Genomic DNA, 23,880 nt, shown 5'->3' with positions numbered 1-23,880 from the left:
GAAGGCTTGGACGGGAGTATAAAGGAGGAGCGTGATCTTTGACTGTATATTCACGGGAGTAGCAGTTTGAATAAAGACAATTTTGAAAGAAAATTCTTGGTGGTTACATTACTTATTTCAGTCAGAATCCACAGTAGTACTAGAGCCCCCTTACCATTCTGTACCACTGGTAGGGTATGGCAGAATTTTGTTTAGAACCTTTTTGGGTCATGAAAAAACTGAACCAAAACTGTACCACTTGGTGGCTTTTGTACACGGTGGGAGGACGTATCCTATAGCACTTTGTTAATGACAACGCTCTGTGTGAACAACACTCACATTACAGTAACCAGAATATTGTCTAGTAGACGCCTCACAATTAAGTGTCAGTGGTTGGTTACCACTTGTCTGAACAGATGTTCCCTGGTCACACACGCCCCATTTCCTTCTGTCACAAATGAAGCCAATCCCCCACTGGTAAACATGTACCCAAAGGCAAACAGATGCAGACCCAATCAAATCAACCATGACTACAACCCATCTATTTTAGGCCTCCAGGTGGGCTGAGTAAACTCAGCAGCATAGCCTACCTCGATGTGTTTCTCTCATGTGGGTCGCCAGATCATTTCAAAACACATTCAAGCTAACAGTGCAAGTACTGTTCCACCTGATAATCAGCTGCAAACTGAGTCAGTTATTTTCACAAATTTCTCCAATTAGACTATTCGACAAGTAGTAATATTTTTCAGTAATCATGTTCAACTGCTGTGCCCTGCGACTGACAGTGTTGAAAATGGATGGAGGGATGTTCAAGTACACCTTAAATGCCACTTTTCCACCACGCAGTACCAGTTTAGTTTGGCTCAGTTCTATTCGCCTCTTGGAGCCATTGTTGGTTTGTTTGTTTTCCAAAATCCCCAAAAAAGAAGACTTTTAGAAGCTACAATCATTAAAAGTGAAGCTTGTTTCTACTTCTGTCACAAGGCCTGATCGGGTCACAGTGGCAACCAAAAATAGCAATGTAACAGTAGATAGAGACAGTGAGGTCTGCTTATGTCAGTACGTGGTGGTGGGGAGTGTCTGCAAAACTGGACCCGTGTGTGTTGACTGTCTATAAACAGAACTCGCTACATGTGGGGGTAATGTTTGAGCTGGTGTAAACGTTACATTTATACAGACCAAGCTTCATTCTAAATTGTTTTGTACTTGGGAGAATTAGACATTTTTGTTTGAGTGCGGAAAGCTACAGTTGCTGAATTGAAACTAAAAGTGGACTTTACAACCGCTTCATACATGAAAATAGAAGCAAGCAACAAGTATACGGAATGAAATACGACAAATCTTATTCAATGCTGAGTAAATGCAATGAACAATCATTTGTAATTACTAGCCGAAGGATAATAATTAAAGGCAGATCATTAATATTATGACCACTGAATAGCATTGGGGTCCTCTGACATGACAACAACCACGTAAAAAGGAAACTTCTATCTATTAAGAATATATGTATTTGGAGTCACTGATGGTGTAGTAGTACATTTGCCACTCTCAATGTGAGAACGAACGTTTGTCTGTCTCAGTCTATGTGCCCTCCGACTGATTGGCGACCAGTCCAGGGTGTAGCCCACCGTTCGCCTGTCGTCAGTTGGGATAGGCTTAGACTCCCTGTGACCTCTGAACAGGATAAGTGGTATTATTTTTTAAAAAACGGATGTGTTTGGACAATGATACAGTCTTCGTGACTTTGCCACCACAGTGGATTTGAAACCAATTAATTAATTAAGTTATTAATTAAATAATTTAGGTGTACAATTGAAGCTTCAGGAAAATACAAATAATGCTAACTTTCGACTGACACTGCCAGGGAGGTATTCATTGAACAATAGGTTTTTAAGTTTCAGTGTCAAAAAAATTTTGCTTTCATAATACTGTATTAAGACAAATTGGTAGAAGTGCTCCTGTAAAAGCAGCATTTTCCTCATCGACAATAACAGCGACAAATTCTTTCCAGTTTCCACGTTTCATCTGCATCCGAGAAATGAAGCCTTTGGCACATAAAACAACCAACCCCACTTACTTTAAATCCAATGAATGACAGTGTCCTCTCCCTCCGCTGTGTACATAGCCTCTGCAGCTTTTCAGTTAAAAAAAAACCCCCAAAAACACGTGCATGTCTTCTGACTTAGTACGAATAATTTAAGCAAGAGCTGTGTTTATGGGCTTTGTCTTCACGTTCTTTTGTTATGTTAATCCCACAGACACACACAAACAAACTATTGACTCATGTGTGCCGCACAAATTGGAGCGATCTCAAACGGAAGCTGTCCACTTGTTCACTCGTTACGCGCCGAGTTTCTCCGCCGGTGCGTGTGCGTCGGCACATCCCACCTCCAACTTTAAATGTCTTGATCGTCTTTTAGTCCAATGGGCGGCGAATACGTTCTCTCATCCATTGCCTGTGACTAAACAGCCAGCTCTCAGCACCTCCTGAGCCCGCACAGACTCGAGAGAGAGGCCGGGTTGCCAGGGGGGAGGAGCAAGAGGAGGAGACCTGAGGGGGGGGGGGCGTGGCATTATCAGAGGACACACCCCCCACGGGGAGAGAAAAAAGATGCTCCATGTGCTACAGTAGTCTGGACTGTGATCAATGCTATTTACTTTGTCTGAATATAACCATCCATCCGTCCATCCAATGAGAGTCAAAATGGATTTACAGTGCTTTGGAAAATATCATCTACCTAAGATACATTTAAATACAACATGTTTGCGATGTACATAAATAAATAACAAAAATATATATTACACTCAATTGGTCCCTGCAATTATTCTTCAATTTAAGCCTTGCAAATCGTGTACCTGCGTCCAAACTGAATTTCTATTGCAGCCGGGATTTCAACGATGCTGTCTTCTGATGTATTGAGTAAATCCCAGAGGATTATCGCACCGTGCTCCCCAACACCCAATCGATTAGTACAAATAAAATTTTTAAACTCTCCTGTCTTTATTTGTCTTATTTGCCTACAGTACATGAGAGGGGCACTGTAATAGAAACACTTCTCCATATGTTGCATTACAGTTGTACACCGCTCCAAACTACAACCAAAACAATGTAAATTTTGTTAATACTTCTCTGGCAGTGTCTGACATGTGTAACATCCATCCACCCGTTCTCTGTGCTGGAGCCTATCCCAGCTGAGTTCAGACAAGATGTACAGTGCATCCTGAACTGGTCGCCAGCCAATCGCAAGGCACACATAGAGAAACATCCATTCACACCTACGGACAATTTAATCTTCAATTAGCCTACCATGCATGTTTTTGTAATGTGCGAGAACCTGGAGAAAACTCACACAGGCGTGGGGGGAACATACAAACTCCAGCCCGGATTAGAACCCACCACCTCTGAACTGTGAAGCAGATGTGTTAAACCGTCGCCCACCGTGCCACCATGTGTAACATACTGTATGAACATAAAACCAAAAGTTTGGAAACTGGTGTTAGATTGATTGATTAGATAGTTGTGGTAGATTGTTGATTCTTGCCAATAAATTTGATACCAAACTTTTTTATTTCGCTGTCAAGTGCATTAAGGGTCATATGCGTTAATGCAATGGTTCTCAGCTGGTGGGTCACGACCCAAAAGTGGGTCACGGACACGTTCTCAATGGGTCGCAAGAGCGTTATTAGGATTCCCACATAGTTTCTAGGCAGGACACACCCTGCTTCAATATTACTAACTCCAGGACATGCACTGCTGCACTATGATTGGTGTTGTTGCATCCCTATAGAACACGCCCTACTGAAGGAAAAGATTAAAGATGTGATTTAAAACGTGACTTCAGTGTGGCAATTTTAATGTGTCCCACTACCGCTAACCCACTCTAATCCTAACCTTAACCCATCCTAAACCGCCTTAAGTTCCAACCCTAGCCCAAAACCTAACCATAACAAGCTTCTTTGTTTTTATTTAATACAAATGTGATACATGTTTGGGATGGTCATCCTGTTATATCTGCCCTTCCTGCGAGGCAAGAGCCAATCATGTCGCAGTGGGGAAACTACACATAGAAACTATGTGGGAATCCTAATAACGTGTCGCCGGACTTTAACTGGGAAAAAAAGAAAATGACTGGGCTTTAATTTAATTTACCTACTTCAACAACGACAAAGGACATCTTCAGCTCCATGGACTTGTATGAGTTCTGGGCCTGAACTGGAACATCTGCGTTGGGATCACAACTGTACAACTGTTCAGCAGCAGTGTGTGGCTCACACGTTGCCTACCTTTTTGATGTGTTTGAACAATTAAACACAACATTTTTGAGTAGCATAACAAAATTACTAATGCTTAAAAAAAAAAAAAAAAGATCACCGTGTGGGCAAGTTGTGTTTCTAAAAATCGACTTGACATGTTCCCACGCTTGTTACAGGGGACAACAGCTGTACATGGCAGGAAAAAGGCAACGCAGGAAAACCATCACACAGCATCTGAATAAACCACTGGGGCGGTTTAACGAGAGATGATGAGTGGATTCGCAACCCCTTTGGAGTCGACATGGAAAGCGTCAAGTCGCCCAGCAACGAGGAGAGTCAACTGGTGGAGCTGTCAGGTGACCGCACACTGCAAACAAAAGTCACTAGGGTAAGCCTCTCCCTGTTCTGGTGCTGAATATATCTGAATATCTTTCCCTTGCCACTCAAGCAGTAAAGACCGTCCTTCCTTTCAGTACTACATATTTAGTGTGGGTTCTCAGCTCTAGTTCAGCTGAAGACCAAAAACAGAAACAAACTGGACATTGAGAATGACCACAGAGTTGCCTTATCAACTATGTCAGCCTTTGACACTCTTATTAGGAGCAAAAAAAAAAAAAACATCCCCAATTGTCCCATTAATTTTGCAAAACTCTGTTCAAGGTTCATTGTTATTCATTATTGACCAACTGTTATGGCAGTTAATACAACCCCAATTCCAATGGAGTTGGGACGTTTTGTTAAACATAAATAAAAACAGAATACAATGATTAGCAAATCATGTTCAACTGTTGGATATATTGTAGAAGTTATCATTTATTTGCTTAGCTTGCATTAGTATTATGGACAATTTTTAAAAAGAAACCAGCGTCTTCATTCCTTTTGTGTCTATTTTTTATAATGTTGGGCAAGATAAATCCAACATCAACCTATATTTAATTGAATACACTACAAAGACAAGATATTTCAGATTCAAAGTGATAAACTTTATTGTTTTTAGCAAATAACCATAAACTTGGAATTTTATGGCTGCAACACATTCCAAAAAAGCTGGAACAGGTGGCAAAAAAGACTGAGAAAGTTGAGGAATGCTCATCAAACACCTGCTTGGAACATCCCACAGGTGAACGAGCTAATCGGGAACAGGTGGGTGCCATGATTGGGTATAAAAGGAGCTTCCCTGAACTGCTCAGACATTCATAAGCAAAGATGGGGAGAGGTTCACCTCTTTGTGAAAAAGTGTATGACAAAATAGTCGAACAGTTTAAGGACAATGTTCCTCAATGTACAATTGCAAGGAATTTAGGGATTTCATCATCTATGGTCCATAATATCATCAGAAGGTTTAGAGAATCTGGAAAAATCACTGCATGTAAGCGACAAGGCCGAAAACCAACATTGCATGCCCGTGACCTTTGATCCCTCAGGTGGCACTGCATCAAAAGCCATTTATCAACAACACCCAGAAACGCCTTCTCTGGGCCCGAGCTCATCTAAGATGGACTGATGCAAAGTGGAAAGGTGTTCTGTGGTTCGACGAGTCCACATTTCAAATTGTTTTTGGAAATTGTGGACGTCGTGTCCTCCGGGCCAAAGAGAAAAAGAACCATCTGGACTGTTATGGACGCAAAGTTCAAAAGCCAGCATCTGTGATGCTATGGGGCTGTGTTAGTGCCAATGGCATGGGTAACTTACACATCTGTGAAGGCACCATTAATGCTGAAAGGTACATACAGGTTTTGGAGAAACATGCTGCCATCCAAGCAATGTCTCTGTCATGGACGTCCTTGCTTATTTCAGCAAGACAATGCCAAAGCACATTCTGCACATGTTACAACAACGTGGCTTGGTAGTAAAATAGTGCAGGTACTAGACTGGCCTGCCTGCAGTCCAGACCCATTGAAACTGTGTGGCGCATTATGAAACGTAAAATACGACAATGGAGACCCCGGACTGTTGAACAGCTGAAGCTGTACATCAAGCAAGAATGGGAAAGAATTCCACCTACAAAGCTTCAACAATTAGTGTCCTCAGTTCCCAAACGTTTATTGAATGTTGTTAAACGAAAAGGTGATGTAACACCGTGGTAAACATGACCCTGTCTCAGCTTTTTTGGAACGTGTTGCAGCCATAAAATTTTAAGTTAATAATTATTTGCGAAAAACAATAAAGTGTATCATTTTGAACATTAAATATCTTGTCTTTGTAGTGTATTCAATTAAATATAGGTTGAACATGATTTGCAAATCATTGTATTCTGTTTTTATTTGTTTAACACAACGTCCCAACTTCATTGGAATTGGGGTTGTACAAGTTAATTGACCCGAGTTATTTTTTACACTTGAATTGCATTTTCTGCACTTGAATATCACCTTGATTAATATTTGGAGCTTGAGGATTACAAACTGCCGCTTGTTTATTTCCTGTTTGTGCAATGTTAGTGAAATTAGATTAAGTTACGATTCAGCTGTGTCCTCAAGATTCACTTTTTGTTTTAATTAAAATTCAGCCACTTGAATGTTAAAGGGAATATTTTCCTCTCTATTATCGCGACAATGTTATTTTTTTAATCTTTAAATTTGAATTTTGTGTCCATTGGCACACTGTCATATATTGTAATATGTCGGGTTCAAACTGCAACATGTTGGAATGTGGGTCGCAGTTGGTCTATAAGAGTGATGGTGGGTCCCAAAGCCTGACCAGTGGAGAACCACTGTGTAAATGCGTTTAAGACTGTTAAATACAGAACAACTGAGAAAATATGCTAAATCTTCACTGTCTGTGCCGAACGACTTATTCCCTGTTGCTATCAACTGTTATTTAGTAATCTTTGGTAGATTGAACAATTGAAGTCTTATCAGTAAGATCAGCAATTTTACACAGTACAGTGTAACATTGACATTATCATTTCAAACGGACATTCAATAGAATGACTCAAACTAACAGCACAGTTAAAGATCACAATACTGTATGATGGTCAATATTAAGATAGTGTAGTAATTAATTCCCCAGCCAATCGTTGGCCATTCTTAGTAAACCACCAGCCAACACTGGAAGAAGCTTAAGATCAATTAAGTTCTGAATTTTGGCTGTCATGCTGATTAGTATAATATGAAAGTGCACTATTTTCATTCCATTGTCTTGTGCTTGTGTCAGACTCTGAGTGAGACATTTTAGTCACTACATGTGGTTATTACATAGAAATATACTATTCAGATTGTTATCATTGCACTTCCGTGTGTCGTTCATTCACTGTTAACCTGCACTCTGACCCAGTGAAAGTGCACTGTAAACAAGACACAGATGCCAGAGACAGAGCTGATGTGTTTGTATTATCAGTAAGCTGTTGGACATATACACTGTTAATGTGCAAAGTAAATGAACAGATAAAGCCTCCCAATAGTGTGAGATTTGGCCAATGAAGATTTTATTCATTTGCTCATCAAAATATTGAGTAACCAATTCCATCAATGACTGATTCACTTCCTATAATCTAGGCAATGACACCACTATGTCAACAACATAAAAAACCTCCTCGACACTCCTTACCTCTACCAATATAGCAGAAGTTTTGATTCTGACAGCAGTAAAGATAGCATTGGTTCCACGGTTTGTTTGCCCAGCCAGAGACGAGGTTGAAAGTTGCACTGATAGGTGGATATTGGCTAAATTCACGTTTCAATATTACTTATTAGTTGATGAAGTAGGTACTACAATAATGACAATCTTATTTTTGTGAGGGAGGAAAAAAATAAGATTGTAGTTATACAGTATCAGAGGAAAAAAATCCCCACCCTGCGAGGAGAGTGACTAATGATGAGCATTCCTACTTGCGTTGGAAAAGGTCTGAGTTCTGATGTAAATGTCTAAGAACTTTGTATGACTAAGGTGAAACTATTACATTCATGACAGTTTTACTCCCTCTTTGACTTCAGAATCAGAATCAGAATCATCTTTCTTTGCCAAGTATGTCCAAAAACACACAAGGAATTTGTCTCCGGTAGTTGGAGCCGCTCTAGTACGACAACAGACAGACAATTGACAGAGAACACTTTGGAGACATAAAGACATTGACAAAAAAAACAGTCACTGAGCAGTAAAGGGTTGCTAGTTATCTGGTAATGCCGGTACATTTTTTATTTTTTTTCCTCCTTGACTTGTTTAAACATTAATATGCTGACGGACAACGACAAAGGCCATTGCTTTTCTTGGGCTCTGTTAAGACTTAAACATAGGTCAATCTCTGACAAATTTTAATTTGAATAGGTAGGTAGATAGGTCGGTCAGTCAGTCAGTAGCCCGCTAGTGCTGTCTGTCTGTCTGTCGGTCGATCTATCTATTGGAGGCTGTGAGAAATTGAAAATATTTTTTCCCCTCTCGCTGAATGTAATGCCTATTAACTCGTGGCCCTCTATACGCCACATGGCCCTTTAGTCGATAACTCTTTAAAAGGCCTGACTGCTTTTTATTGAATGGACCAGCTTCCCTTGCTGAGCCAATACATGCTTACAATAATGGCGTTTCTCTTAAAGTGTATGCTAGCCATAATGATGTAAATCGATAAGTGAGGAAATTAGATATCATTGATTTACAAAAATTGGGAGGTGCTGTTATGAAGGGGCTCCATAAACGAATCTTATCTCAAAGAGCATAATGCCTTATAGATTACATTCAACTGTATTTAAATAGCATTACACCACAGCAATGGTTACCTCATGGCACTTGGTATGGAGCAGGTTCAGGTATCATTTTTATTGATAAGACACAAAAAAATCTCCACATGAGCAAGTCCATTAAATTACATTATGAATTCAGCCACTTTTACACTGCCTTCACGACAAATTGGTATAACCTTAGTGCCAGCATTTATTCTCCTGTCCCTTTCAGATAAAACTTGTCGGCTCAGATCATAAGAAAGCTTCACATTTTCCTAATACACTGGTGCCATTCTGTCTCTGTTACTCCTCTGATACTACATCAGCAAATTTGCCCACATCAGTAACTAATGCCTGGATCAGACTACAAGACAAGTTTGGTCTGTCACGATTGGATGTCAGACTACTGCCATAAAATCTTGCTGTACCTTGGTCAGACAGTAGTAACACTACACGACATGAATTCCTATACTGCTATATTCCGTCTTTTATGATCACTGGGCTTTAATCTTGACAAATCAAACACTGTCAGGGAGGTGTGACGAGTAAATGTGTCACCGGTCACCACAACCGAATACAACCGTTCATGGCAACAACAACAACACTGGATTGTGTTGGGGAAAAAAAGAACAAAATGAGGGAGAAAAACATGTGGTGTCGTCACCAGATACTCGGGAGAGGATGTTTTGGGCTGTCCATTCAAGAAGAGCTTGAGGTATATTCACATACTTTTAATATGGCTCACAAGCAGGTTACACATTATGTAGCAGCTAGTGCTAGCTAGTGGTAGCACTATCGTTTGTATGTAAACATCCCGGCTTTCTGTCGGCTCATGCTCTACAGGTTCAGTAAACATTGGTTTGTGCACATGAATAAACATTGACAACAGCGAGCAATAGAGGCAATACGCAATCCTATTGGTCGACGTCAATGTGCGCTGTCGGAGGGTTGCCGTTGATATGTCACACTCCATGGAAGATATAAAATAAAATAAAAAATGCTACACTTTTCATTTTGGTGTCGTAGGGCCAAACCGTTGGTCGTGGATTACACACTACAAGAAGTTTTGTCGTTCCCGACAAAATATGTCGGGCCCAATCTGGCAAACTGCCTATAGCCAATCAGACCAATATCGAGGCTAAAATCCTGTAGTCTGATCTAGGGCTGTGATCCAGGAAAAAGTCATCAAAAAGGCAACTTAAATGGCCAATGTGAAAGCAGCTTATGATAGCTAGGAGTCCTACCTTGGGACAAGCGGATCGGTTGTGTCACTTGAAGTCCATCAACAGCACACAGGTTCCCGCAGGGGTGTAGCATGATGACCCCTGACCTATTTTCTATGTAGCAATGCTGAGCTTCCACCCCGGGGCTTTGGATGTTGATGTCCATGGGACCATGACCAACAGTTGTGCGGCCTGTTGGGAAGAAGGAGGCATTGTACTGTAGGTTGCTGAGGGCAAACAAAACTTTTGATCGTATATTGTACATGTGACTATTCCTAATTGTACACTTAATGCATGTAACCAATAATAATAATAACCAAACTATGGAATAAAGCAGTGGTTCCCAACTATTTTGGGGTCCTGGACCCCCTGCCTATTTTTTATTGATCGTAAAGAGAATTAGCACCTCCAAATCTGAGACCATGGTCCTCAGTCGGAAAAGGGTGGCATGCCCTCTCCAGGTTGGGGATGAGATCCTGCCCCAAGTGGAGGAGTTCAAGTATCTTGGTGTCTTGTTCACGAGTGAGGGAAGAATGGAACGGGAGATTGACCGGCGGATCGGTGCAGCGTCTGCAGTAATGCGGACTTTGTATCGATCCGTTGTGGCAAAGAATGAGCTAAGCCGAAAGGCAAAGCTCTCGATTTACCAGTCGATCTACGTTCCTCCCCTCACCTATCGTGAGCTGTGGGTGGCGACCGAAAGAACAAGATCCCGGATACAAGCGGCCGAAATAAGTTTCCTCCGCAGGGTGTCCTGGCTCTCCCTTGGAGATAGGCTAAAAGCTCGGTCATCCGCGAGGATCTCAGAGTAGAGCCGCTGCTCCTCCACATTGAGAGGAGCCAGATGAGGTGGCTGGGCCATCTGATTCGGATGCCTCCCGGACGCCTCCCTGGTGAGGTGTTCCGGGCACGTCCCCCCGGGAGGAGACCCCAGGGACGACCCAGGACATCCTCGAGAGAATAGATACTTCGGCTGGCCTGGGAATGCCTCGGGATCCCCCCGGAAGAGCTGGATGAAATGGAGGGAAGTCTTGGCGTCCCTGCTAAAGCTACTGCCCCCGCGACCCGACCTTGGATAAGCGGTAGAAAATGGATGGATGGATGGACGTAAGGACCGCCCCCCAACCCACCCGATCTGGGGTGAAGGGATGGAATTTGATAGAACAGCAGAAGCTGCATTTTAAACTGCATTGTGGCTTTTACATTAACTACTCTTTGAGGCAAATATGAGCTTTCAGTTGTAACTTCCAAAAGAAAACAGCATACTTATGCAGTACCTTCTTGGAGTAAAAACAGCATGATAATTTTGCAGTGTTTCCAGAAATATGTAACAAAGAGCATTTTATGCAGTAGCTTTCAGAAATATTTAACAAAACAGATTATTTTATGCAGTAGCCTCTGCAAATGTGTAACAAAACAATAAAAACAAACAAGTATGAAATATCAATGGATATCATTTAATAAAGTCCCCTCTGTAGTTTAGGTAGATAAAGGTCTCGGTCACATTTGAATGAAATAATCCCATTTCTATAAGAAAGGATTGGGCAAGGTTCAACTTCTTTTTAGCTAATCTCTTTCCTGTACTTTAAGGTTCCACAACCAAGTCTCCTTCTCCCCTTTCCCACTAGAAGATACACCAAGTACTCTCCTACCTGTCTCTATGATCACCTTGGCTCTAGTGGTCCAGTCTTCTGGAACCTCCTCCTGTCCACCGAGAGCCTGTGTCACCTCTTCTCGAATAACCGCACAACACTCTTCCTTTCTCATCTTGCACCACATGGTTCTCTGCTCTGCCTTTGTCTTCCTAATCTTCCTCCCCACCACCAGAGTCATCTTACACTCCACCATCCTATGCTGTCTAGCCACACTCTCCCCTACCACTACCTTACAGTCGGTAACCTCCTTCACATTACATCGTCTGCACAAGATGTAATCCACCTGCATGCTTCTACCTCTGCTCTTGTACGTTACCCTATGTTCCTGCCTCTTCTGGAAAAAAGTGTTCACTACAGCCATTTGCATCCTTTTTGCAAAGTCTACCACCATCTGTCCCTCCAAGTTCCTTTCCTGGATGCCGTACTTACCCATCACTTCTTCATCACCCCTATTTCCTTCACCAACATGTCCATTACAATCTGCACCAATCACGACTCTCTCTCTGTCTGAGATGCTCAGAACTACTTCGTCTAGCTCCTTCCAGAATTTCTCTTTCACCTCTAGGTCACATCCTACCTGTGGGCCATAGCCACTAATTACACCAAACATAACACCCTCAATTTCAAGTTTCAGCCTCGTCATTCGATCTGACACTCTTTTCACCTCAAAGAAATTCTTAGCTAATTCTTCCTTGAAAATAACCCCTACTCCATTTCTCTTCCCATCTACACCATGGTAACATAATTTGAACCATGCCCCTAAACTTCAAGCCTTACTGCCTTTCCACATGCTCTCCTGGATGCACAATATACAGTATCTAACTTTGTCCTCATCATGACGTCAGTCAACTCCCTAGCTTTTTTTCTGTCATAGTCCCAATATTCAAAGTCCCCACATTCAGTTTTAGGCTCTGTGCTTTCCTCTTCTCTTTCTGCCGAAGAGAGCTGTTTTTCACCTTCGTCTTCGACCCACAGTAGCTGAATTTCCACCGGTGCCCTAGGATCTGCATCAGCCCTTTGCATCAGCTTACAGTTTGTTTTCATGTGTGTATTTTTTTTCCTCCCTGTTGTGTGTTGAGGTACATCTTTGTATCTGTATTTGAGTTAAAAAAAAATAAAAATAAAAAACTGATACAAACCGATACTGTAATCCACCTCTGATTTCTCCTAGCTCTGGAACTTTTTTTTCTCAGACTGATGTTTTTTTGCATCCATTGTGTGTGGCTAAATGGACACCACAATGCCTCAAAAATGTGTTGTGGGTTTTCACAGATACCAACTCGGACTTGTTTTTGTTCACTTTTGTATTGTGAACATCACAGATATACTTGGGCTTATGGTAATTTTATTTAAAAAAAAAAAAAAAGGCTCCAGGCAGGTGGACATGGGGAGTGCTATTTAACTCTGGAACAAGTATCCTGCACTTAATTTTCCAAAATGTCTTTGTATGCTGAAAATTTTAGTTTCAGGGGGAAGTTAGGGGTCAAAACTGACTGACTGAATTGACTGACCAAAACGGTGTCTCAAACCTTTTGCCTATATTGTGATATTGTGTATAATATAATATGGTATGTGTTTTTCTTATAGGGCTTGGACTCGAATGCAGCTTTGCTCTGTAGGTACAATACAGAGAAGAGTAATTTAGGGATTTGGCCTATGACTTGAAAAATGTCACAGGTATGCGTCAAGAAACCCACCCTTTGCTCCATCCTGAAGTGATACAGCCACATAAAGGAAAAGCAGGTGCAGACAAAGAGGCACACAGCAGAGGTATTATAGAGAAAAGGCAGACATGGCAAAAAGGTTACACAGCCAGCAAACACAGGAGGAAAGGAGACAGTCAAGAAAGTGAGGTAATAATCTTTCCACCTAGTGTAACTGACTGGAGTGTTGTGCACACTTGTTTAAGGTAGCAAATGTATGAAGGCAAGGTAGATAAAATACACACCTTCAGGCAGGGGCAGCAGAGTAATGGCAACACTCAGACGTCCACTACCGAGGCTGACCAGATGTGGGCGCTCAGCTTGGAACTTCAGTCCCTTTCCAGTCTCGATCAGATCCAGTGGAGTGCTCTGTGGAGGAAGACCAAGATGACAAAATGTATTCCAAATTGTGCTTACTAGGTTGAAGATACTTTTTAAGGTCATTTTAGAATGAACATACAAAAAAAATCTGCAATTTTCCCTTGATAGAAATGTTACGGTATACCAAATCTCAGTGGTAAATCATACCAACTGCAAAATGTGAAAATAGATGCATCCACCTTAAAGAGGTTTAGTTATCATTCAGCGAATGAGAGGAGGGGCCTTAATCAATGTCTTCACTATAAGAAGTGATTAGCATAGATGACTGCGCTGACTGTTTACACATTCCTCAACACAAAGAGGGAAATACTGTTCGTGCGAGAGAGTGTGTGTGTTTGTGTGTGGGGGTGTTGCCATAGACTCAGCGCTCCGCAATTAACAAACATGGCGCTCCTGGAGGGCACACAGCAGGCTCGTGATGAGTGCTTTAAAGTGCAGCGTTGGCTGAATTTGGATATAAATCTGTTTGTAGTCTGACTGTGGCTCACATGGAGCAGAATGCGTTGTTTTTGTTGTTCTTCTCCTCTGTATCAGTGCGTGATTTGGGAAAAGCACTTAGATGTTTAGTGGAGTATGTACAGTGGTACCTTTATATACGAGTTTAATTTGTTCTGTGACCATGCTCGTAATTCAAAACAATCATATCTCAAATCATCTTTTTGCATTTAAATGAATGGAAATTCTAAGCCACTCATCTGTTCCAGCCTTCCCTACAAAACTGCTGGAAAGTGTATTTTAATGAGAAAAAAATAGCATTCCATAATATTGTGCTTTTTAAAAACATACAGTACTGACATTATTAAATGGAATTCAAAAGAAACTAAATATTGCATCATTTGAATGGTCATTGTGCTGCTCCTTCTAGTGTGCCCACCTTGGCCACCGGAGGGCCGGTATAAGACACAGATGGATAAACATCTAACTCCTCTCACAGCTCATCAGGACTGCACTAATATCAGTCATTCTTCACAGAGGACAAAGAATATGACTGTGAAAACTGTTGTATGCAGATTTAGTCGAAAATAGTGTGAAATATTATGGAGTATAGTTCTATACTACAATAATAGATACATGATGATGACGATGATGATGATGATGATGATACATGAGTATTGTTAGCTTTGTATAGGGCAAATTTTTGATACAGCTTTAGTATTGGCAGTCATTAGATTGTGCAGTTGTACCAAATAAAGTGTCCAGTAGGGAAATATGGAGAATGAATAATTCACAACAGAGTCCGAAATATATACAGTTTGTACATGTACTGTATTATATGCTGATTTTTTTTTAACCTAGTGTCATTGTCTGGAGGTATAGACTGGGGTAATTCCTGACCAACATTCAATAATTGCACAATAGTTTCACACTGTCACACTCTGAATTCAGAAAAAAGAGGAATTTTGATGTTCTGTAAATTGGTGAATGAACCGTGAGGTATTAAAAAAAGCAATTTTATCTTTCGGGCTTCACTTCACTTCAGACTGCACATTTTGAATAACAACCTATGCGTGGCCAGTGACTTGGCCTCTGTGTCTTGATAGGATCACCATGATTGTCGTGGTGCCCGTAATGGAGTGGGATCATTCAAGCCTAAGAGGATTGGTGAGACTGGGCTTGCTGGTAGATTTTGTAGGAATGTGGATGAAGGAATTGGGTTAGAGGGAGTGATGGGAAACCAGGAAGCAGTCATTGTCTCTTCCACAGAGTGCTGCTGCACCCATGTGGCACACTATGCATTAGCTCGTCAGTGTGCCTGTTCTCAATTTGTACTGTTCAGCCGGTGTCTCCAACCACCGGGCTGCGGCCCAGTACTGGGTGTGTCCTAAATAATAACAATACACTTGCATTATCAGAATTATTCAAATAAAATCATACATCTTGCCATACCACGGTGGTCGACTGGTTAGAGCGTCAGCCTCACAGTTCTGAGGACCCGGGTTCAATCCCCAGCCGTGCCTATGCGGAGTTTGCATGTTCTCCCCGTCCCTGTGTGGGTTTTCTCCGGGCGCTCCGGTTTCCTCCCACATCCCAAAAACATGCATAAATTGGAGATTCTAAATTGCCCATAGGTGTGACTGTGAGTGCGAATGGTTGTTTGTTTGTATGTGCCCTGCGATTGGCTGGCAACCAGTTCAGGGTGTACCCCGCCACCTGCCCGATGACACCTGGGATAGATTCCAGCACGCCCCCGACCCGAGTGAGGAGAAGGGGCTCAGAAGATGGATGGATGGATGGATGGATCTTGCCATACATCATGTTTTTTTTAATGCATGGAGTTGAGGTCAGCACTGTTCACGATTGTCCTCCCAAACTCATCTGAACAGTTCAAAATGTCTTAACAAGAGTAAAAAAAAAAAAAAAAAAGAAATCAGACGTATGGAAGTGGTATTGTCAGAATCCTTACTAATTAATTTAATTGCCTAAAAAATGTGTCACAAAACCTTAATCCAGTGCATTCTCAACTCCATATGTTTAGATTGAACATTTAACAATCATGGCTATATTAGGCTCTTATCGCTAGCATCAATCTTTATTGTGTCAGTGCACTGCCTTCTCATAATTAATTGTATTGTATTAAATTAAATAAGAAGCGAATTAGATGAGAATATTTTAAATACATTCTTATCACTATGCCGTACTGCATAAGGTTTTCAAAGAGGAATCTCACCTCATTCTCTGTCTGGCACACTAACAAGAAGAAACAGAACACGAGGAATGGAAAATGAGACATTCAATTTCTGGCTGCAACTAATCACTGACTCTGGTGGGACATTCCTGTATTAAGACATGCTGACTGACAGTATGTTGTCAGCGGGCATCCTCTGCTCTGACTGGCTTGCCATGCAGGGTAATGGTGGTAATTCAGTTATGAAATAGGTATAGAGAGCCCATGTATGAAGGAATACACACAGTTGATGTACAGTACTGTAAACAAAGAATATTCATCTTCTGTTAGTTTATTTTACTCTCTACTCACATCAGCATTCATCGCTGTGATACATGCCCAAAACACAACCTCACCTTTAAAATCTGGTGGGCTCGTGCGTCGCTCTCTGGCACATTCCTGTTGAGGCGGTCCATGTCCATCGAGATGTCTGGGTCTCCTTGGCTCACATGAAGATCCTGAGTGAGGAAATGAATGTAAATTTCTTGAGGACAAATCCGGCCTCGCCTGTGTGGAGTTTGCATGTTATCCCTGTGCCTGCGTGGATTTTTTTCCAAGTACTCCGGTTTCCTCCCGCATCCCCAAAACATGCATGGGAGGTTAATTGAAGACTCTAAATTAGGTTTAAATTAATATTAGGAAATCACAAGGTTTTGTGATATTCAAGAGGAAAGTGTAATTTAGCAGAGATTGAGAATGAAATTCATGTTCTTTTTTACTGTATTTTCCTCTAAGATAGCCACGAGTAAAATGACATTAGGTTTCATGTTTTTGGTTAAATGATTACAAAATACTGCATTGGTACAAAGCACAGGAAATGAGACCTATGTGTGTTGTTTTGGGAATGAACGAATTTGTAAAACGTTTTTAATGCTAAAACATAAAGATAATTCATCCATTTAGTTAAAATGACACCTGCTTGATCTTATTGTACTAAGCAAATCTACCTATGAAGTGTACAGCGAGTGTTTAAAGCGTACCAAAAATAGTAAATGTTTTGAAAGTGTCTTCACATGCCCCATTGCTATTGTTTAAGGGTGTTGGAAGGATTCCTACTTTTCGCTTCACCCCTAAACATGTGATTCATGCTGACAGGACACAAACACACACGCGCACACACACGAGCACACACACACACACACACTCACAGTCCATATGGTAGAGAGTATTTAGCCGCATGTTCTTCTCGTCACTGAGGAGGTAACATGTCGACTCATTTAAATCCCTTGTGCTACTTCACACATTGAATGGAAATCAGCCGCTTTGGCTCTAAGCGAATATGAAAACACACAAAAACTGCCACAAAAATGTACAAAAATCCCTTTTGTGCTATCACTATATTTCCATAATGTCAACATATAAGAAGTGGCCCCCCCTCATCGATACAAGAGTACTTGTTTAGTGGTGTCATTCTGCTTAGAGCTGAATATGTGTGAGAAAACCAATTTGTGGTTGAAACAAGGTTAGAAAAGACATAAATGATAAGAACAGGGAATGGGGGTACTGTATTTGCATGCCTGAAATGATATTCAGCAGAGAAGGAAAGTATGTTTCTAATGTTCTTTGCCCTCGAGATAACAAAAGCCTGCTGCAACATCAACATATTTCCTCTGCAGACAGACCCAATATTCTGTTGATTCAGCCTCCCAACAGTAAATCACAAAACAGGTTTAAAGAGTTCCATAAGTTAAACTACCTCATGCAATAATGCACTAGAAAAGGAACCAAAATTAAGGAAACCCCCCCCCCCCCAGGTTTCATGTGGTTTTAACACAGTCCTCTAGTCTCAAGGTGATCATTACCTTCTTCCAATTGTCCAGCAAATGCAAAGCCGTCATGGTTGACCTGTTACTGGCTCAATCCTGTCAGTGACCTCGATTAAACTGGATACCTCAAAATAAACTAATTCATCAACGCTGCTCCTTTCCCATGAAGCGGAGTTTGTCTGTTTGTCGTAAAATGCCGCTTCTTTTGTCTCGAATCGTTAGTGCGGCAGTATCCACAAACTCTCAGGAGGTGGACCTGTTGCTGCTTGCTCCACTAAGACTAAGACAACCTGCATTCCAGGCTGGAAGCTTCAAAGACACGCGGAAGAGCGTGACCTATGTGCGTGTGCGTGTGCGAGAGAGAGAGAGAGAGAGAGAGAGAGAGAGAGAGAGAGAGAGAGAGAGAGAGAGAGAGATGATATGATGGACATGTGGATGTATGAAGACGGAAATATGAAATTAGAAAAGATAGCAATCCAATTACTCGAGCTCTCTGGCGTACGCCCGACAATACCAAATCCAACAATCCATTTTCTGTAGCGCTTGGCCTTGTTAGGGTCAAAGGTAGGCTGGAGGTCACCAGTCAATCTCACGGCAATCGTTCAAAATACTACAATTCCTTTCTATAAACAAGTAGTAAGGTGAGATGATTTGGGATTGCCAGAAGAACGGCAGATGTGTTCTATGTGTGTTACTCGCCAATGGATGAACTATCGGCTGTTAGAAAAATCCAGTTGCTCGTTTACTTGCAACTCAGCTTGTAGCAAACGTGAGCGACGTCATGCACGCTGTGATCGTGAGATTACAATTTCAGTGTCTCGGCCGTGGACATCAAGGATCTTGGCGCCCTCATACTGGTCGTTGGAGACTTTCATCTCGCTCCTGTCTCTCTTCTCCCAACAGCTTCACACGACATGTGCAACAAGAGGGAATAAAGCTCACCTCCTGTATGTTACATGCCAATGTAAAGCGATCGCTTCTATTTTAAGTACAAAAGAACATTCTTTTTTACTTTTTTGACATGATTGTATTATTATTATTTTGATTATTGTCTTTTATGTTTTTGTACAGCACTTTGCTACAGCTGTAGTTGTTGGTAAAGTCCACTGACTTTAGAAACCTATCCATCACCACCACCCCCTACAAATCATAATCATACAAGATATGATTACTAATCCTAAACAGGGCAATTGTCGATTGAGTGCTATGTGGGAGGTTTGTTCCCACCACATCAAAGCTGTTTGCTCCAAGACTGTGGGAGTTGACTTCAACAGCTTGTCTCTCCTTCAGAAACCCTCACTTGACACACATAGCGCTCTCCATCGCTATATTCTTTTCTATCCCTTTCCTTCTCACTCCATCGATGCTGTCATGCTAGTCCAGAAAGCCACACATTGTTTGCAGAGCAGGCCTGTTTCTCTCCTCATGCATGAGAAAACCTTTTTTTAATTTGGATTATGAAAGCGGGGGGCGGAGGCTCAGCATTTAGCTGGAATGCAGAGGAGGAGAAGAAGGGGGTGAAAGAAGGAGGATGCGCTGCCAAAAATGTGGACAAGCTGACACTGTGGATGCAGCTGATACTGACAGGTTTACAGCCAAAACAATATTCCAGTTACAAAAAGACGGCAATACTTCAGTCAGTAGAAAATATATTCAAAATAAACTATTGCTGGTATTAAGGTATTTTCTGGGAATATTCTGCTGAAATAAATGTCTTACAATGTTAGATGGGACATATTTTGCCAAACCAACTTTTTCCAGCATTTGGGATGTAATATTGTCTCTTTGGTACCTCAGTAAACATGTGAAATATGAATTAAAATCGTCCACGCATTCCTGAGTCTTCACATGTTTATGCCGAGAGGCCTGAAATCAGGTCATTCGAATTTCTCGAGCTTATCTACGTCACCGGCGAAGATCTCCGCCTACGTCTCCGCTCCAGAGCCAGTGCTGTCAGCATAACAAACACGTGTGCTCTCACAAGTGGATCTTCTACACAGAGGTAACCAATCAGAAGAAAGGGGGCGGTCTTATCCAAATACTGTTTGGACAAAAAAGGGGGCTTTTCTGGACACTCAAATGAAAGTGACAATTTTATAAGTCCATGTTAGAGAGTCACTCTATGGAGGTTTAAATAGCCAAAATATGGAACCTTTAAACAAACATCACAATCACTCACATTAGAGCTCGAGTTGTCTAAAACAAACTGAATTTTGAACAGCCCTAACTAAAGTCCTTATCCAAAGATCGGCAGATTTAGTGAAGTGTTATGTTAAAAATAAGGTGTAAGTATCCGAAAATGGATGGATGGTACAAAAGTTGGAAGCGCAGGTCATAAAGCTTGCATCATAAACACACTTGGCCCTTAAGATTGTTATTCATAAGCAAGACAGTCATTGAAAACACTACATAGATGCTTTTAAAGCTGTTAAGGCCTACCTAATGAAAGATGAGATCTAAAATCTGAACTGTTTCAACTTTTTAAAAAAACAACAACAAAAACTCAACACCAACTATAGATGTGTGTTGTTTTGTGCTTGATGGTAAATATGTTAGTTGTGTTGCAACTGTGTATAAAAACATGGAAATGACGCAAAAAAACTACAGCGAGACAAACAAATAAATTACCATTGGAATGGACAAAATGGAGGGACAAAATGAACTGCTGTGTTTTACCACAAGAATCTGTCATTCGAGACACATTTTTGGTGGCTTTCTTGAGCATCACATGACTCGGCATTCCGCTTCGGAACCTACCAGTGGAAGATTTTGCTCTGCTGTGTTGACCGAAATGATACAATGTGTTTTTAGAAAGCAACCACAGAAATGCAGTAAACATGGGTTGCAGGGTGACTCTACATAACCACACAATGACTATATTATGTTGGGTACATATGTTGCCAATGCACTTCTACAATATAAAGAACATTTCCAGTCATACAATATTTTAACAATTGGGACATGTCAGGATTGGGATCAGATAAGGTTACTGCATGTAGCTTATTTGAAGATATTTATAGCAACAATGCTGTGATAAATAAAACATACTGTAGAAATATTTCAACAACCACGCCTCTCGCTCAGGGCTATGCTATTTATTTATCGCTACAAACAACCCCAAAGCAACTGGTACCCACATACAAACACACTGACAAGACCCAACCGACTGTGTGACCATACAACAAACAGACCCTCAGGATTTGATCAGACTCACTGGAAATTTCTCACTCTTTGAAGATTCAATTTAGCGGAATGGATAACAAATGATATTGCTTTTTCCAAACATGCTAACCGGATGGAGATACACATCAAAAACAAGGCTATTAATGTACTACAGGCCATTATGTGCATGTGTGTATGTGTGTGTGTGTGTGTGTGTGTGTGTGTGTGTGTGTGTGTGTGTGTGTGTGTGTGTGTGTGTGTGTGTGTGTGTGTGTGTGTGTGGACTTAAACGAGTATGCGTGCGTGTGTCACGCCAAATCAAATAAAATCTCATTTATTTTATTATTTATATATTTAGTGGGAGAACAAAATACGTGCAAGGATGTTTGGGCAGACATTTAGCCATAACTGCTCTCTATTACAGCACAGAGTAACAAAGCCATATGAATATAGCTTTTAAAAGCTTTATGAGTAGCTTTGGTCAGAGGCATCCATACTTGCAACCTGGCAACCGGACGACTGCTCGAAAACCAACAGCAACACTGTCTTTTGTAAGCTATGACATCTGATCCCTCAAGTTACATAGACATAAATTTACACTCCTACTGTAAAATAAGTATATCTCAAACAAATAACCATAATCGGAACTTCATTTACATGCATCACTTCCACTGACACTTTAGTTTGAAAAATGGCCACTTCTGTTCCAGAGTCTTTGCCACACTGCACACTTTTTTATGCCCTCAGCCACAAGCAAAACAGACTGTTAGAAATTTCATAGGGTTTTTATAGTAACTTACCAGCACCAGTGTACGTTACTGTAAACTTGATTACATTACTCACTGACAACTCACAGTGTCAAATCAATGTTTCCATTCATTGCGGGGCGGATGAGTTACAGAAGGTAAACAGGAGCTCTTGGTCTGCAGAAGAGGTAGGCCAGGTAATGCTTTTCTTAGATTCACTTAGTATACAGCAGAACTGTCTGGGATGTCACTCTACCCACTCTACACAACCCCCAGTCAGGGTTTCATGAAAAAACGTGCATGCAACGTGAGAGTTAAATCAGACACATTCAACAAACTACGGTAACATAAACACACATGATCAATGTTACGTTAATCCTTATCATTTGTGAACATTAAGGATTAACGTCTTTATCACGGCTTTTGTTCAACAGTCTATGGCGCAATGCATGCTGGGAGCACATAGCTTCACAATGCTGCTGCATGCAAAATACACTAACTCTCTGTGACGTCAACCAAAATTCCATGATGCAGTGGAAGCTGTAGTTAATTACTGTACAATCACTTTAAAGTATTTTACTGTAAGGTATGTGGTAAATAACTGTAAAATTTACAGGAATGGCTAAAAGTGCACAGCTAAAATGACCACAAACAAACATCACTGGGGACTTTTTTTAAAAGAAAGAAACCAAGCTCTGTGACTTTAAGCAAAAAGTGTGGCATCCCATCATCCAAGATCACAATGTTATGCAGTGCTCACTGATTCATGATGATACATTAAATGCAATGAGTATGAGGGGACGTTAGGGACATTATTCAGGATTAGCTCTTCCTCTTACGATTCAAATGCACTCACACACAATACTGAAAGGCGGTCATAAACACTAGTCAAACAAATGCTCTTATAAACACTAGTCAAACACTCATACGCACAATTGAAAGTCTTGCTCTCATAAACACGAGTCAAACCGGCTCACATGAGCATGTCACTGGCACTCATGTGCATATGTCACTGACACGCACGCATGTCAAATACATTCACGTCACTGACATGCACGCATGTCAATCACTTTCACACACGTCACTGGCGCTCACGCACGCTTGTCAATTACGTCCTACGGGCAATTTAGAGTCTTCAATCAACCTACCACGCGTGTTTTTGGGATGAGGGAGGAGACCGGAGTGCCCGGAGAAAACCCCTTCAGGCACGGGGAGAACATGCAAACTCCACACAGGCGGGGCCGGGATTTCAACCCCGGTCCCCAGAACTGTGAGGCAGATGTGCTAATCAGTCGCTCACTGTGCCGGCACTCAGAAATACACTCATATTTAAAATATATCTGTATAATTTTGATGATTATAGCTCAGAGCAAACAAAAACCCCAAATTCCCCATTTATATAAACTTAAATATCATACATATAATATATAATATAATACATATCCATCCATCCATCCATCCATTTCCTTTACCGCTTATCCTCACTCGGGTCGTGGGCGTGCTGCAGCCTATCCCAACTATCTTCGGGCGGGAGGCAAGGTACACCCTGAACGGGTCGCCAGCCAATTGCAGGGCACATAGAAACAAACAATCGCACTCACATTCACACCTACGAACAATTTAGTCTCCAATCAACCTACCACGCATGTTTTGGGGATGTTTCTGATTCTGAGGATTGGGGTTCAAATCCTAGC

The 23,880-nt window shown here is 41.3% G+C and overlaps 1 protein-coding gene across 16 annotated transcripts in view; it reads right to left on the bottom strand.

Annotated features, from left to right (window-relative positions):
* phldb1b (pleckstrin homology-like domain, family B, member 1b) overlaps positions 1-23,880 on the bottom strand; it is a 120,245-nt gene that overhangs the window by 67,456 nt on the left and 28,909 nt on the right. For 5 of the 16 annotated variants that reach the window (XM_061681053.1, XM_061681063.1, XM_061681057.1 and 2 more), the window contains exons 1-4: positions 18,315-18,587; positions 16,869-16,970; positions 13,712-13,835; positions 10,130-10,300 (exon numbers count right to left, since the gene is read on the bottom strand). In XM_061681053.1, coding sequence (XP_061537037.1) covers positions 10,130-10,300; positions 13,712-13,835; positions 16,869-16,970; positions 18,315-18,350 — 433 coding nt within the window. In that variant the 5' untranslated portion in view covers positions 18,351-18,587. Of the gene's footprint in view, positions 1-2,056; positions 2,465-10,129; positions 10,301-13,711; positions 13,836-16,868; positions 16,971-18,314; positions 18,588-23,880 lie in introns of those variants that run through there. The other 11 variants (XM_061681055.1, XM_061681056.1, XM_061681062.1 and 8 more) reach the window with 4 other exon arrangements.

This window comes from Phycodurus eques, chromosome 7 (assembly GCF_024500275.1).
Source record: "Phycodurus eques isolate BA_2022a chromosome 7, UOR_Pequ_1.1, whole genome shotgun sequence".
Lineage (NCBI taxonomy): Eukaryota > Metazoa > Chordata > Actinopteri > Syngnathiformes > Syngnathidae > Phycodurus > Phycodurus eques.
This window is presented reverse-complemented; position numbering and strand designations above follow the sequence as displayed.